This window comes from Ornithodoros turicata, chromosome 2, assembly GCF_037126465.1.
Source record: "Ornithodoros turicata isolate Travis chromosome 2, ASM3712646v1, whole genome shotgun sequence".
NCBI lineage: Eukaryota > Metazoa > Arthropoda > Arachnida > Ixodida > Argasidae > Ornithodoros > Ornithodoros turicata.
In genome coordinates, this window is record NC_088202.1 from 51,006,991 (window position 1) to 51,019,551 (window position 12,561).

The following is a 12,561-nucleotide window of genomic DNA, read 5'->3' on the forward strand; positions in this document are numbered from 1 at the left end:
TGATCTTACCCAATGCAGAACCCAATCAATCCGCCTCCGTGCTAGATGACGGGGGGATTTTGAAAAATTTTATTTTTAATGGTGGATTATGAACAGGTGATCTTTAAGCGGAGATTTAAGCAGTGTACTTTTGGGGATTTATTGTTAACGGTGTATTTTTTAAGCGGATTATTGTTTAAGGGTTTATTCTTAAGCGGTAAGCGGTGGATTATTAATGGTGGATTTCGGGTACTCCCCCCCCCCCCCGTCTACAGACTGTAACACAACGAAAACAAAATTATATGCAAAAGATTTATATATGTACCCTTCTCCCTTGCCGTTGATACCGACGTCAGATACCTAAACGCTAAGTAAAATCAAAAGACAAAGAGCGGAACCGTTGGGGTGTGAACGTGGAGGTGTTGCTGTTCCGCTTTTTCTTTGGTGTGTATCTGATATCGGCATCGTATTCAGCCATACTGTAACGGCAAGAGTGCGCTCTTCTTTCCCTAAATATCGTCATTGTGCCTCATTGTACTAAAGCTGATTGCTGGTTTGAGTCTGTTCGTGGCTACTCCAGCGTGGGTACCCGTGCACATTTCCCCAGACCCAGGGTCATGTTACCAGCGACTAACCTACACCAATTTGCTAGCGTTCAGTTGTTATGTTCCACATCATCCAGTTGTATCCCATGGGTGGTCCCCAACAGTGATTCGTGACACGAGTGTCCACCCACAGTGCTGAAGACCTTCGACGGATTTAAAGACCACGTCCTTGCAGCGACGACGAAGAGTTCACTGTGATCGACCGACAACCATTCCGCGCTGGAGGTACTTTCCGGGCACTGTATTCATAAGTGAGGTTGATCGGCGAAGACTGTTCTATTTACCTACCATTTCCATCATATCAGCAGCGGGAGGCCAAGGCTTCTTTCTTCCCGCAGCCACCATGCTTCTGTAACCATTGTGCAGGTCCACAATTCTGTCCCTCTCGTGAGCAGATAAGGAGGCGCTTGCGTGCAGAAGACTCCAAAGCACAAAAACAAGATACAGTCTCTGACGCAGCATCCCGCTCCTGCACAATGCAAAACAATCATTGTAAAGGTCTCATAAAAGGTCGGCCGTAGCACGCAACACGATTTCTTAATATTGATGGCTGAGTAATGGCTGGTGGCACTTTTCTTGTGTAGGACGATTCACGTATTCCTGGCTCGGGACGCCGCATAGACGATGTTTCTCAATAAGTAATGTGTCCGGACCGTAATTATTAAGCTGCAAGTGGGAAGCGTTGCCCGCGCGCGGACAGCACGGCTCTGTTTGAACCGCGCGTCTCGAGTGATCTTTTATCGTCCGAAGCATTGCTCTTTTCATGAGTGGATCATCCATCTGTATTTGTAATGTCATTCTGTTGTTGCGTGCCCTTCTGCAGCCCGCGTGGCGTGAGAGACGCGGAAGGAAACAAGGCGTGTGTACAAACTATTTGGCAGCAAAAGTTCTCATGGTACATGGTTTTCCAAATAACTATCGTCAGAAGCGTTCAAGTTGCCATCCTCAATGGACGAACTATAAATACCTCGCAGGCGAAAGCATAGAACATAGTATGATATTAGAAAACATCCGCGAAAGCATGCAACACAGTAGGATCCCACGTTCAAAATACACGACTGGTCTGGAAATGTACATAAGAAACACAATAACACATGCAAAAATATGATGTACCGTACCTGCAAGTAGACAAGGCGACGCGGATGGAAGTTGAATCCGTATATGACACGCATAATAACTGTTCTCGCTAGCGCGGCCAGTCGTGCCAGATGCACTCATATGTTCACAAAAGGCGTCCACACGTCTTTGGGAAAACCCATCTGGTATGTTCGTCAAGTCTCTCGACCAATGAATCTCGACCTCTCTTTTGCCATTCCGCGCTCGCTTACCATACACAGAACCACATGTAGGACGTGCCAAAGGGTGCGTTGAGTCGCGACTCTTGAGCTCCAAAGGGGGTGACTCTGTCTAACCCCACAAGGAGCCCAAATCCTCGGCTGTTTGGCGAGGATCCGCGCTTCCGCTCTCACCTATTTCCGCTTCAGAGTTTTGACAGACATTGCAGGCACGTGATTTTTAAAAGTGTAGCACTGAATTAACTTTGCGAAAGGCTGAGTCGTTGCATTGTTACACCACCGCTAGCGCAGGTGATCAGCGATGGTTAGTTTCCCGACGTGGATCGATCACTCGTACTTGTAGCGCAGCCCAAAAGAGAAGCACGAAGACAACAATACATGCCAACTGCATATTCCCAAATGAACAACCTTAATGGGTATTTACCAACTATCCCGCCTTTATCCGTTAGTGGATCGATCAACCGATAGATCAATTGATTCTTGATCGATTCTTTTGAGCATCGTTCGTCGTTGCAAATTCGTGCAGGTCAAACGAGGCATCCATGTACCAAAACACGTCTGCTAGCTGGCGGAACTACGTCACTTCGCTTCCGTCCTCGTCTCTTTGGCACCGTGGCTCCGGTTTTGAGAAGGTGCCAGAAATTTTGACTGGAGTTACGAGCACCGGAAGTGCGCGTGGCCGTGTAGTGGAGAGAGCTATGATTCTCTTAACTCTGGCGCCGCCACTCAACGCACCCAAAGATATGGCCGACTGTCGTCTGCTAGGTTGCCAAACTGCCTTTTGAAAAGGGTCTATTGTGACACGTAAACTGCCTGACTGGAATCCAGCAGTACTAACGGCTCGGACGATTCTAGCGACTAGGGCCGCCGTCTACTTCCAGCATCTACGCCGTCTACGCCGGCAATCAGAATAAGGGGCGGCTCGAGAGGAACCCAAAAAGCCCCCAAAGTCCAGCACCGAGCGATTGAGAGAGCTACGGGAACGCCGAAGAAGACTAGCGCGTAGGCAAATTCGACAGCTGACGCGACAGCGAGCCCTTACCCTCTACCAGCGGGGCAACTTCGACTTGTACGAGTGTGAAAGCGACCTACAAAGTTCATACGACGTAGTACATCCAGAATGGGGGCTCAGCGCCGTGGAGGAGCAAGAGCTCACCAAAGAACCGCCAGCCGCGACGGCGATGGGATGCGGCGCTCGCCGCTTTCGCCGTGTCGTCCGAGGCGGACGAGTTCGGCCACGCGTGCAGTGTGTCAGAGACAGAATTCGGAAATCGTGACGTGTGCCTTCAGGGGCACAAGGGTGAAATTTGCGCCCTCCCCCGCATTCTTGCTGCCTGGACTCTGTCTTTTTGCATTGTGCCCCTTTAGGCAGGCTCAAGGAGGGCCGGTGCCCTGTGCCCCGTAGGCGCCGGCCCTGTCTGTTTCTTTAAGATGTACAACCATTGACAACACCACATGAGCAGAATGATGTGTCGAAAACATTGCACAATCTTCTTCTGCAATGCATTTTTGCCTGCATTGCATGATAATGGAAATGTGGCCCTTCAAGTGCGTTGCCGTGCCTCCGATGCACTGTCTGTAGCTTTGACATTTTGTCAAAACAAACCTTCTATGTTCATAGTGTTATGCTGCAGCTCATCCTTTGTGGTTGAGAGGATTAATTGGTAATCGCTTTGGCACCCTAACAGTGTCTCTTACACCTCTCTTCAGTTCTATGTCAGCTACATCAGCGGCGTCTGTTCCGTCTATCTTGTCATATCGTTTACGTTGCAAGCTGCAACGTTGCATAAAGCGCGGTAAAAGAAAGGCTGATTTAGGTTAAATAAATAGACCAAGTAAATCAGACTTTTGATTTCTAAAACAAACATGATTGCTTTTACAACTCTGGATTGATGATGTCATTATGGATTTATTATCGTACGTCGTTCTTGAGCGTTTCGTATAACCATCAAGTTCACACCGCCGCGGCCAGAAACACAGACAAAAGGCACACACAAAACAGGACGAACTGCAACTCACGACTACTTTACTGTTGAACACACACACACTCTTAAATACCAGAGCAGGCACCTGTTCCCCTATGTATCTGACCTATTTTTTTAGATAACAAAATTCCTCCTGTATGAGGGCGATAGAGGGAGCGCTGACACATTTTTCTCCTTTTTCCTCAATCAAGAATGCTTCGTATATCTCTCGATCCTGCTGTGATCGGAGATTAATTTCTATTGAAGTTTTATCAAAGGCAGGCGAGCATCCGCATGCCTTTGATAAAACTTCAATAGAAATTACACCGTACAGCCGTCAATCATCGACCTTTCGCGTCTACCTTTTGATTGTGATCCGGTTTTCGGTACAGACGGCAACGCGTTCCTGAAGACGAAATCTACGACAGTCGCCCCAGCTCACACAAGATCATTATCTGCGTCTTCAGTGCTCTGTGATTATAAAAGCGACGGTTTCCATCACCGTGGCAGCGGGCACCGCAGCTCTGCAATGTGGCACATAGCTAATCCGTTTCTGCTTTTTATGCAGGTAAGAAATGACGCTTCCCTATTTCGTAAGAAAACCAGCGACTTGTTCTTTGTAGAGCTGCCGTGCCCACATGTCGTCGTGAAATTGCTTGCTGAATGTGCTCATGTAATTTTGCAACTACTGCTCCAGTGTGGTGACGTCGAAACAAACCCAGGTCCTATTCAAACTAAGCAGCTAGAGACCGTGTTGCAGATGCTACAGGACTTAACTAATCGATCCTCTGCAATTGAAAAAGGCCAGGCTGAGCTTATGAACGCCGTAGCTGAAGTGCAAAGGTCTCAGAGTGAAATGTTCTGTAAAATTACTGATATCTGTGGACGTTTAGCGGCAGTTGAAGCCAATGTTTCTTCTTTGGAACAGGCGAAACACGATATCGCTAAGCTTAAGTCAGATAATCAGTCGCGTAGGGCACGTCTTTCTGATTTCGAGGATCGTTCCAGACGCAATAATCTTGTATTTTACGGCATACCCGACGACAAATCTGAAACATGGACCCAATCCGAGACAAAGCTACTGTCTCTCATAAATGATAACTTGGGAATCCATGTCTCTAGTGATTCAGTCGAGCGCTGTCATAGAATCGGGACGTACACTGATTGTAGGCCAAGGCCAATTGTTGCGAAGTTGGCGTCGTTCAAAACGCGTGACACTATTTATCAAGCTAGGCATAATTTGAGGGATTTAAAGATTGCTGTGTCCGAAGACTTTAGTACCGATACCAGACTTGCTAGGAAGAAGTTTATCGAATATGGCAAATCGTGCAATGCCCCTTTTAAGCTGAAATACAATAAGTTGTATATCAATATGAAATGTTTTTGTTATGACCCCGTTAGTGACACCATTTCTGAAATTCATACGTACATTCAGAATGGTTCAAGTGTGCTTGAGAGGTCCAATATCTCAACTGCGCGAAGTACAGAATGCCATGCTTCAACCCAGGCAACAGAGCCTTCTACCTCCAGTTCACGTCAGCTTCGATCGAGTCGATAGGAAATCCCCAGGGGCACTGAAAGGTGTCACGGCACGCGCCTATCTATTGTATATACAAACACTAGAAGCTTAATAAACAAACGTGATGAACTCAGCTCATTCATCGACACCACTGAGGGCGACGTAGTTGTCCTTACTGAAACATGGCTCTCAACCAAAATATCAAATTGTGAGCTGTTTAATTGTGAGAAAGTGTTTGCGGTGTATAGAGCCGACAGAGGATTAAGGGTTGGTGGCGGAGTACTGACCGCTGTATCAGAGTCTTTATCATCTGCTGTTGTTAATGTCCCTACCACGCTGGAGATGCTTTGGGTCTCAGTTGGTTCATATCATAACAAAATCATTGTCGGCGTGTGTTATCGTCCACCATCGTCTGATAATAACTTTGTTGACAATCTACATGACGCACTAAATATTGTCACGACGCGATTTCCGTCTGTACCAGTGTTTCTTCTTGGTGACTTCAATTATCCAGGTATCTTATGGAATGTTGAGCCACCTGGCGTCCCATCATCCAGTGATGCTTGCGCTTTTGTTCGCCTGTGTGATGATTTCCATTTTAACCAAATTGTTCTGAACCCGACTCGCGTTACTGCTACCACTTCAAACATTCTTGATTTAGTCCTTACCACAACGCCTGACCTCGCATCACCTGCAGTACATTCCGATGGTTTAAGTGATCACACATTACTGCATTTCTTTGTACAAACTCACTTACATACCCATGTATACCCATGCATACCCATGTACGACACGATGGATGTAACAGCTCGTTGGATGTAATAGCACGGTATGGATGTAACGACGCGTTGGACGTAACAGCATGATGGATGTAATGACACGATGGACGTAACGGCCAAAAATCTGGGTCGCCATGGGGGCGATGGGAGGTAAGAAGATCGACGGGAGGAGAAGCCCGGATTAGGAATGACAGGAGTGAACAAGTAACCTGCCTGTGTTCAAGACGACTACAACCCGCAGGCGGTTGCTGTGTGTGTGTTTCCTTTCTTTCTTTTTTTTTTCGTTTTCTTTTTATGGAAGGAATAGCAAGTCGGCCTATGCATGACTAACCTTTTCCCGCTTTTTTTTTCAATAAACATACGCTCGCATGGGACGCGCGGACGTCTGCATCCAAATTCGATGCGAAAACTTTATCAAATTGTGGCTTTCATTTTCACCTCATTCTTTCCCGGACGAACTTGAAACGTGAACCAGTACAAACTAACCGCACAACTAACACGCACACACAATAAAGCTTTTACAAGCATAAGATGGCCCTTCACAACGGGAAGCTGCTCAAACGCTAACTTGACCTGCCAGCCTCACGTCCACAACGTGTGGCAGACATTGAAAATAAAATACATAAAATGAATTAAGCATGAATGTGTCTTTAATGATCTTATCTGTGTGCTGCTCTCGCTATATAGTTGCGCATTTCCAAAGGTATAGCAGTGACTTAACAGCAAAAGATCACAGTTTCTTGAGCAGCGCGGCCATAATTGATAATAGCAAAGTGCATACTATATTTTAGTAGGTACATCAGTTACAAACAGCGCTTCATTCACGGACTGTAACATTATGTACATGGCAAAACCCCAACATCTATCACGCGTTTCAGATACGTTGCGACGTCTTTATATTGAACGGGGGCACACAAAAGATAGTTCCATCTCTTCGGCATGCTGGGCGTTCCTCTCCCGGATTCGTGACGTTTGTGGCTTGGGCAGCGCTGCAGGGTCGCACAGCAGAAGCCACAGCTGGTACTTTGCGGCGTGCTGCACCTTCTGGAAAAATACAAGAAGTTCCGCGAGACTTGGGTGCTGGTTCGGGTGTTGGTCATGGAGTCCATTGTGCCAACCCTCAACCACATTCGCGGTGCGTGCTCCGGATTTGCCAAAGTGGTCCTGTACGTCACGGACGGGAACGTATGTCAGCCAAAATTGTGGAAGTAGGATCTGAAGAGCCGCAGCAGAGCGCTCAGAAGAGGTGATACTTGCTGAGGTGGATTGGAAATAAAATCCTCGCTGAACGGGGGACGGAAATGTTCGGGGAGGAAGGGCAGGTGCCTTACCGTCCTGAACCACTCTCGTACTTCTTCATTGTCCTGCAGACGGTTCTCAAACAAAGCTAGTCCCGCTTTTCATTTATCGCCGTCGCATAATGAAAGGCGCAGGCACTTATTTTTATCGGCTGATTCACACGTACAGCGCTGAACACTGTCACTGCTGCATTCATAGCTGCAACTTCGAAGTGAAACATCCAGTAACCTGAGCTTTGCAGTGTTCCCAAGTGGTTGAAACGGTGTAGGAGTGTGTGACGAATTACACCATGGGTTTATTCATGGGCGGCTGTGTCACGTCGCCTGGTGAGAGCAAACACCACAGTGTGACACTCTCCTCGTATCGAGACATGAAGGGTGTACAAGTACAACGGGATTCATGAATTCTGGTGAGTTATGCTTAAGGTTTCCGTCCCAAAACACTTACTCCACCGACAAAAGCGCTTCCAAGTGGCTATCTCCGCACAAGACGATCATTTCGCTGTCCGGTGTGAAGTCTCTGTGTCAGAGGAATTCTTCTCCGTGGAATCGTCCACGCAGCAACAATAACCCGTTTCTGGGTCAACCCGTGGTTTTTCCCGGATTCAGGTGACCAGGTGTGTGCACCTTCCCAACCCTATCTGGTATTCACACCACGTGATTCACACCCAGGACGCTATCTCATAGGTGAGGGAGATCATTGGCAATAAAGCGCAGAACCGCGACATTCGCACGGGGACCACTCAGTTTCAAAGCAACTAAGTTTCCTAAGTTTCAAAAACAACTAAGGAATTAACGACCTCAAGACTTCCTGGCCACTGACGTAGGTGCGACAAAAAAGTACAGAACAGCGATGTTGGAATGAACCGCGTTTGAGATGGTCGATGGAAGGCGCTGCGTAACAAGCACAGAACAGCGACGAAAACATTGACCGAGTATTCTGTGTCCGTGGATGTAATGGCTCGTTGGACGTACTGGCCCGATGGATGTGATGACTCGTTGGATGTACTGGCTCGTTGGATGTAATGACCCGTGGATGTAGTGGCCAAAAATGGATGTAACGTCTCGTCAGATGTAACGACACAATGGATGTAACAGCATGTTGGACGTAACGGCTCGTTTTTGGATGTACCGGCGCGTTGGATGTAATGGCACGTTGGATGTAGCGGCACGGAATCTTACGTCCATCGATGGATGTAACGACACGATGGATGTAACAGCTCGTTGGATGTAATGACCCCGTACCTACCCATAGTACACGCACGAAACTCATTCGCAACTATAAGAAAGCCAATCTCGCAGCTATCAATGATGAACTGTGTAACTTCCTTGATTGCTTCATAGATGGCTTTGATGATCGCTCGGTTGAGTCGAACTGGTTGATGTTCAAGACGAAATTAACGCAACTTATGGATAAGCACATTCCTGTAAGCGTGATCCGCATACGAAATGAATCACCATGGTACAACCGCACTTTAAAACGACTAAAAAACAAGAAGAAGCGGCTTTATCGTCAAGCCAGAAGAACGTCATCTCCCCAGAAGTGGGAACAATATACCGCTTCTCTGAACGCTTATAATGCTGCTCTTAAAAATGCCATGTCCAATTTTTTTTTCAAATCAGTTACCCTCCATGCTAGCCGAATCTCCCAGGAAGTTTTGGAACACGGTAAACCCTAAGAATAAGTTGCAGCTTTCCTTGCTTGATTCAGCTGGCAACCTACACTCTGACCAGAGGTGCGCAGGCATTTTGAACATGGCTTTTTCTAACTCCTTCAGCTCCGTTTGTAACGTATACAATGCCCTCCACTCAGTATGCGAAACATACCGCCCATGGACCCCATCATTGTCGATGGCGTGGGAATTGGCAAGATCATCGATTCATTACCATTGTCATCCAGTGCGGGCAGTGATTTGATTACTCCAAAACTTCTGAAAAGCACTATTGTCTACTCATCAATTTTTCTCTCTAAAATATTTCAACAATCATTGTTTGAAGGACAAGTTCCCATTGACTGTAAGTTGGGTAAGATCATCCCAATACACAAATCAGGCGATAAACAATCCCCCAATAATTACAGACCTATTTCATTACATCCGTGCCGTGTGAAGTACTTGAGCATATCATCTACTCTCATTTAGTGCGTCACCTAGAAGAGAATGCTTTTTTCAGCGATTCCCAGCACGGGTTTCACAAATCATTTTCCTGTGAGACGCAACTTGCTTGTTTTACTCACGATCTCCACATAGCGTTAGATCGGTCCTCAGTTATAGATCGTATTTTCCTTGATTTTAAACGCGCCTTCGACAAGGTTTCGCACCAGTTACTGCTTCATAAGCTCAACTCCCTCAATATTAATCCCCAGGTTCTGGAGTGGATTCGGTCTTTCTTGAGCGGTCGGTTCCAATATGTAACGGCTAACAATTACGATTCCAATCTAATCCCAGTCCGTTCCGGTGTTCCCCAGGGTTCGGTGTTGGGCCCACTTCTTTTTCTCATATACATTAACGATTTACCCAACAGCCTTCGTTCAAACTTAAAACTGTTCGCTGATGACTGCGTGCTATATCGTGAAATTACGAAGAGTGACGACGCCAGCATTCTCCAATCTGATTTAGACCACGTCCTTGATTGGTGTAACACATGGCGTATGGAGCTCAATATTAATAAATGCAAACACCTTAGAGTTTGCCGCAAAACCTCAAACTGTTCAGAGTACAGCATCAACAACACCATACTTGAACACGTTTCATCATATAAATATCTAGGCGTTCATATCACATCGGACTTATCTTGGCGCACGCATATTGAACACATTATCAGTAGTGCCAATCGCACTCTGGGTTACATCAAACGTAATTTTTATCTAGGACCTCTTCATCTAGAGTTAACACTGTACAAAACACTCATTAGACCAAAACTCGAATATGGGGCAGCTATCTGGGACCCTTATCAAGAATCGCTCGTTCACGCCATTGAAGCTGTTCAGAATCGATCAGCACGTTTCATTCTCGGCAATTACAATCGCACCGCTAGTGTATCATCAATGAAAAGTAGCCTTCATATCCCACCTCTGTCTGTGCGCCGTAAATTGAGTCGGCTGAACCTCTTTCATAAAATCTATCACCACAACCCTTCGTTGAAGGAATCGCTTTCTCCCACCTCATTACATCTCGCGTCGCGTCGATAATAGCCAGAAAGTGGGTATTCATCGCTGTGCAACCACAACGTTTTCTGAGTCCTTCATACCTAGAACATCGCTTCAGTGGAACCAACTGCCATCATCATTAACATCAATAACTCACATTACACTCTTCAAGAAATCAGTAGCAATTCATTACTCTGCCAGTGATTAGTTTTGCTAGGCCACCTTGTCTGCGTGTTTTCTTTTTCTTTTCTTTTTTTTTTTTTGCATTTTTATGTTATGTTATGATTGAAATTGCCTTGTATGCGCCTGTCGTTTCTTCTTTAGTTTCTTGTCCCACTCCCCTCTGTAAAGCTTACGCCCTGAGGGTACCAAAATAAATAAATAAAATAAATGGCCACTATGGTCCTTTCACTTTAAGAACAATAAATAATTAAGAAACAGTTCTCGCAGTGAACTATTGCGCCTTACCCGCTTCCTATGTTTTATATGAACTAGTTAGGCACGAACACGCTAAATGCTAAATGTCCGACGGGAAGCTTGTCCTAAGGCCACGAGCACTAGCCCTTTGAGACGGAAATCAGACGAAAAGGGCGTCACGTACCTGCTAGACCGCCGCAGACCCCTCTACAACGAAGCAGTCATCGCTAAACCAGCATCATGGGTATGCAATCCGGACAACACCGACAGCATGACAGTGCCTGGGCTTGATAAGCTCAGGTACGCATCACGGAAGACTCTGTGGTTTCGCCAATGTGGCCCTGATTCGCGAGCGCGCACGTGATGCATTGTTACAAACCATCGTCATATCAACTACGGGGAATAATAATTTAGAAGAAATCTATCATGAGCACTGTCGTTGATTGGGATATAGTTTAGTAACGATACCGCGGCTTCTACGAAGACAAAAACCATGAAAAACACGGAAAACCGATATGCGTCCGGTCTCTACATGCAATTTTACTATTTTACAGGCCAAAAATTGTTACCGATTTGCAAAATTTGTGCATTTTGATACGAAATTACCTCTTTCGACAACGGATAATTACCGCGATCTATCTCCAACCCCCATCCCACTACTTCAGCGCCACCATCCCAATGGAACCAAAATATGACAGAAACACAAAAGTATAAAACTCAATTCTTTGACTTTTCAACCTTTTTCATGTAACTAAAACGTAAATTTATTACAAATAACGCATAACATTAGGCAGAAACCATGATGAAACACCAATCTCGCGATGTCGCCGAACACCGCAAGCACGACACTTCGCAAGTGCGTGATTCCAAAACCACAAACACGAACTTGTTCAAGTTGGGCCACATCCTGAAGGACACACAAACGACTGGATACACTCGCAGTGTTTGGTGCCGAATCATGACATAGAGCCCTCTCGATACATGAGATACATATTCCCCTGATGTAACCTAACCTCAGTCACGACGGATGCACAGTCTACATGGGCCGTCTCGACACATGGAATATGTATTCAGCTGATCTAATCTAACCTAACCTCAGTCACGACGGACGCGCAGTCTACATGGGCCCTCCCGACACATGGAATACGTGTCCTCCAGACCTAACCTAACCTCAGTCACGACGGATGCACAGTATATATGGGCCCTCTCGACACACGGAATACGTATTCGCAAGTCCTAACCTAACCTCAGTCACGAAGGAAGCACAGTCTACATGGACCCTCTCGACACATGGAATACGTGTCTGTCAGACGTAACCTAACCCCAGTCACGACGGAAGCACAATCTACATGGTCCCTCTCGACACATGGAATACGTATTCGCCAGACCTAACCTAACCTCAGTCACAACGGACGCACGGTATATATGGGCCCTCTCGACACATGGAATACGTATTCGCCAGACCTAACCTAACCTCAGTCACGACGGATGCACGGTATATATGGGCCCTCTCGGCACATAGAATACGTATTCGCCAGACCTAACCTAACCTCAGTC

At 46.3% G+C, this 12,561-nt stretch overlaps 1 protein-coding gene across 1 annotated transcript in view; it reads right to left on the reverse strand.

Annotated features, from left to right (window-relative positions):
• Positions 1–11,360, reverse strand: part of LOC135383462 (CRISP/Allergen/PR-1-like) — a 71,334-nt gene extending 59,974 nt beyond the window's left edge. The window contains exons 1-2 of the mRNA XM_064612901.1: positions 11,189–11,360; positions 873–1,053 (exon numbers count right to left, since the gene is read on the reverse strand). Of these exons, the coding sequence (XP_064468971.1) occupies positions 873–1,046 (174 nt within the window). The 5' untranslated portion in view covers positions 1,047–1,053; positions 11,189–11,360. The remainder of the gene's footprint in view (positions 1–872; positions 1,054–11,188) is intronic.
• Positions 11,361–12,561: the final 1,201 nt, after the last annotated feature.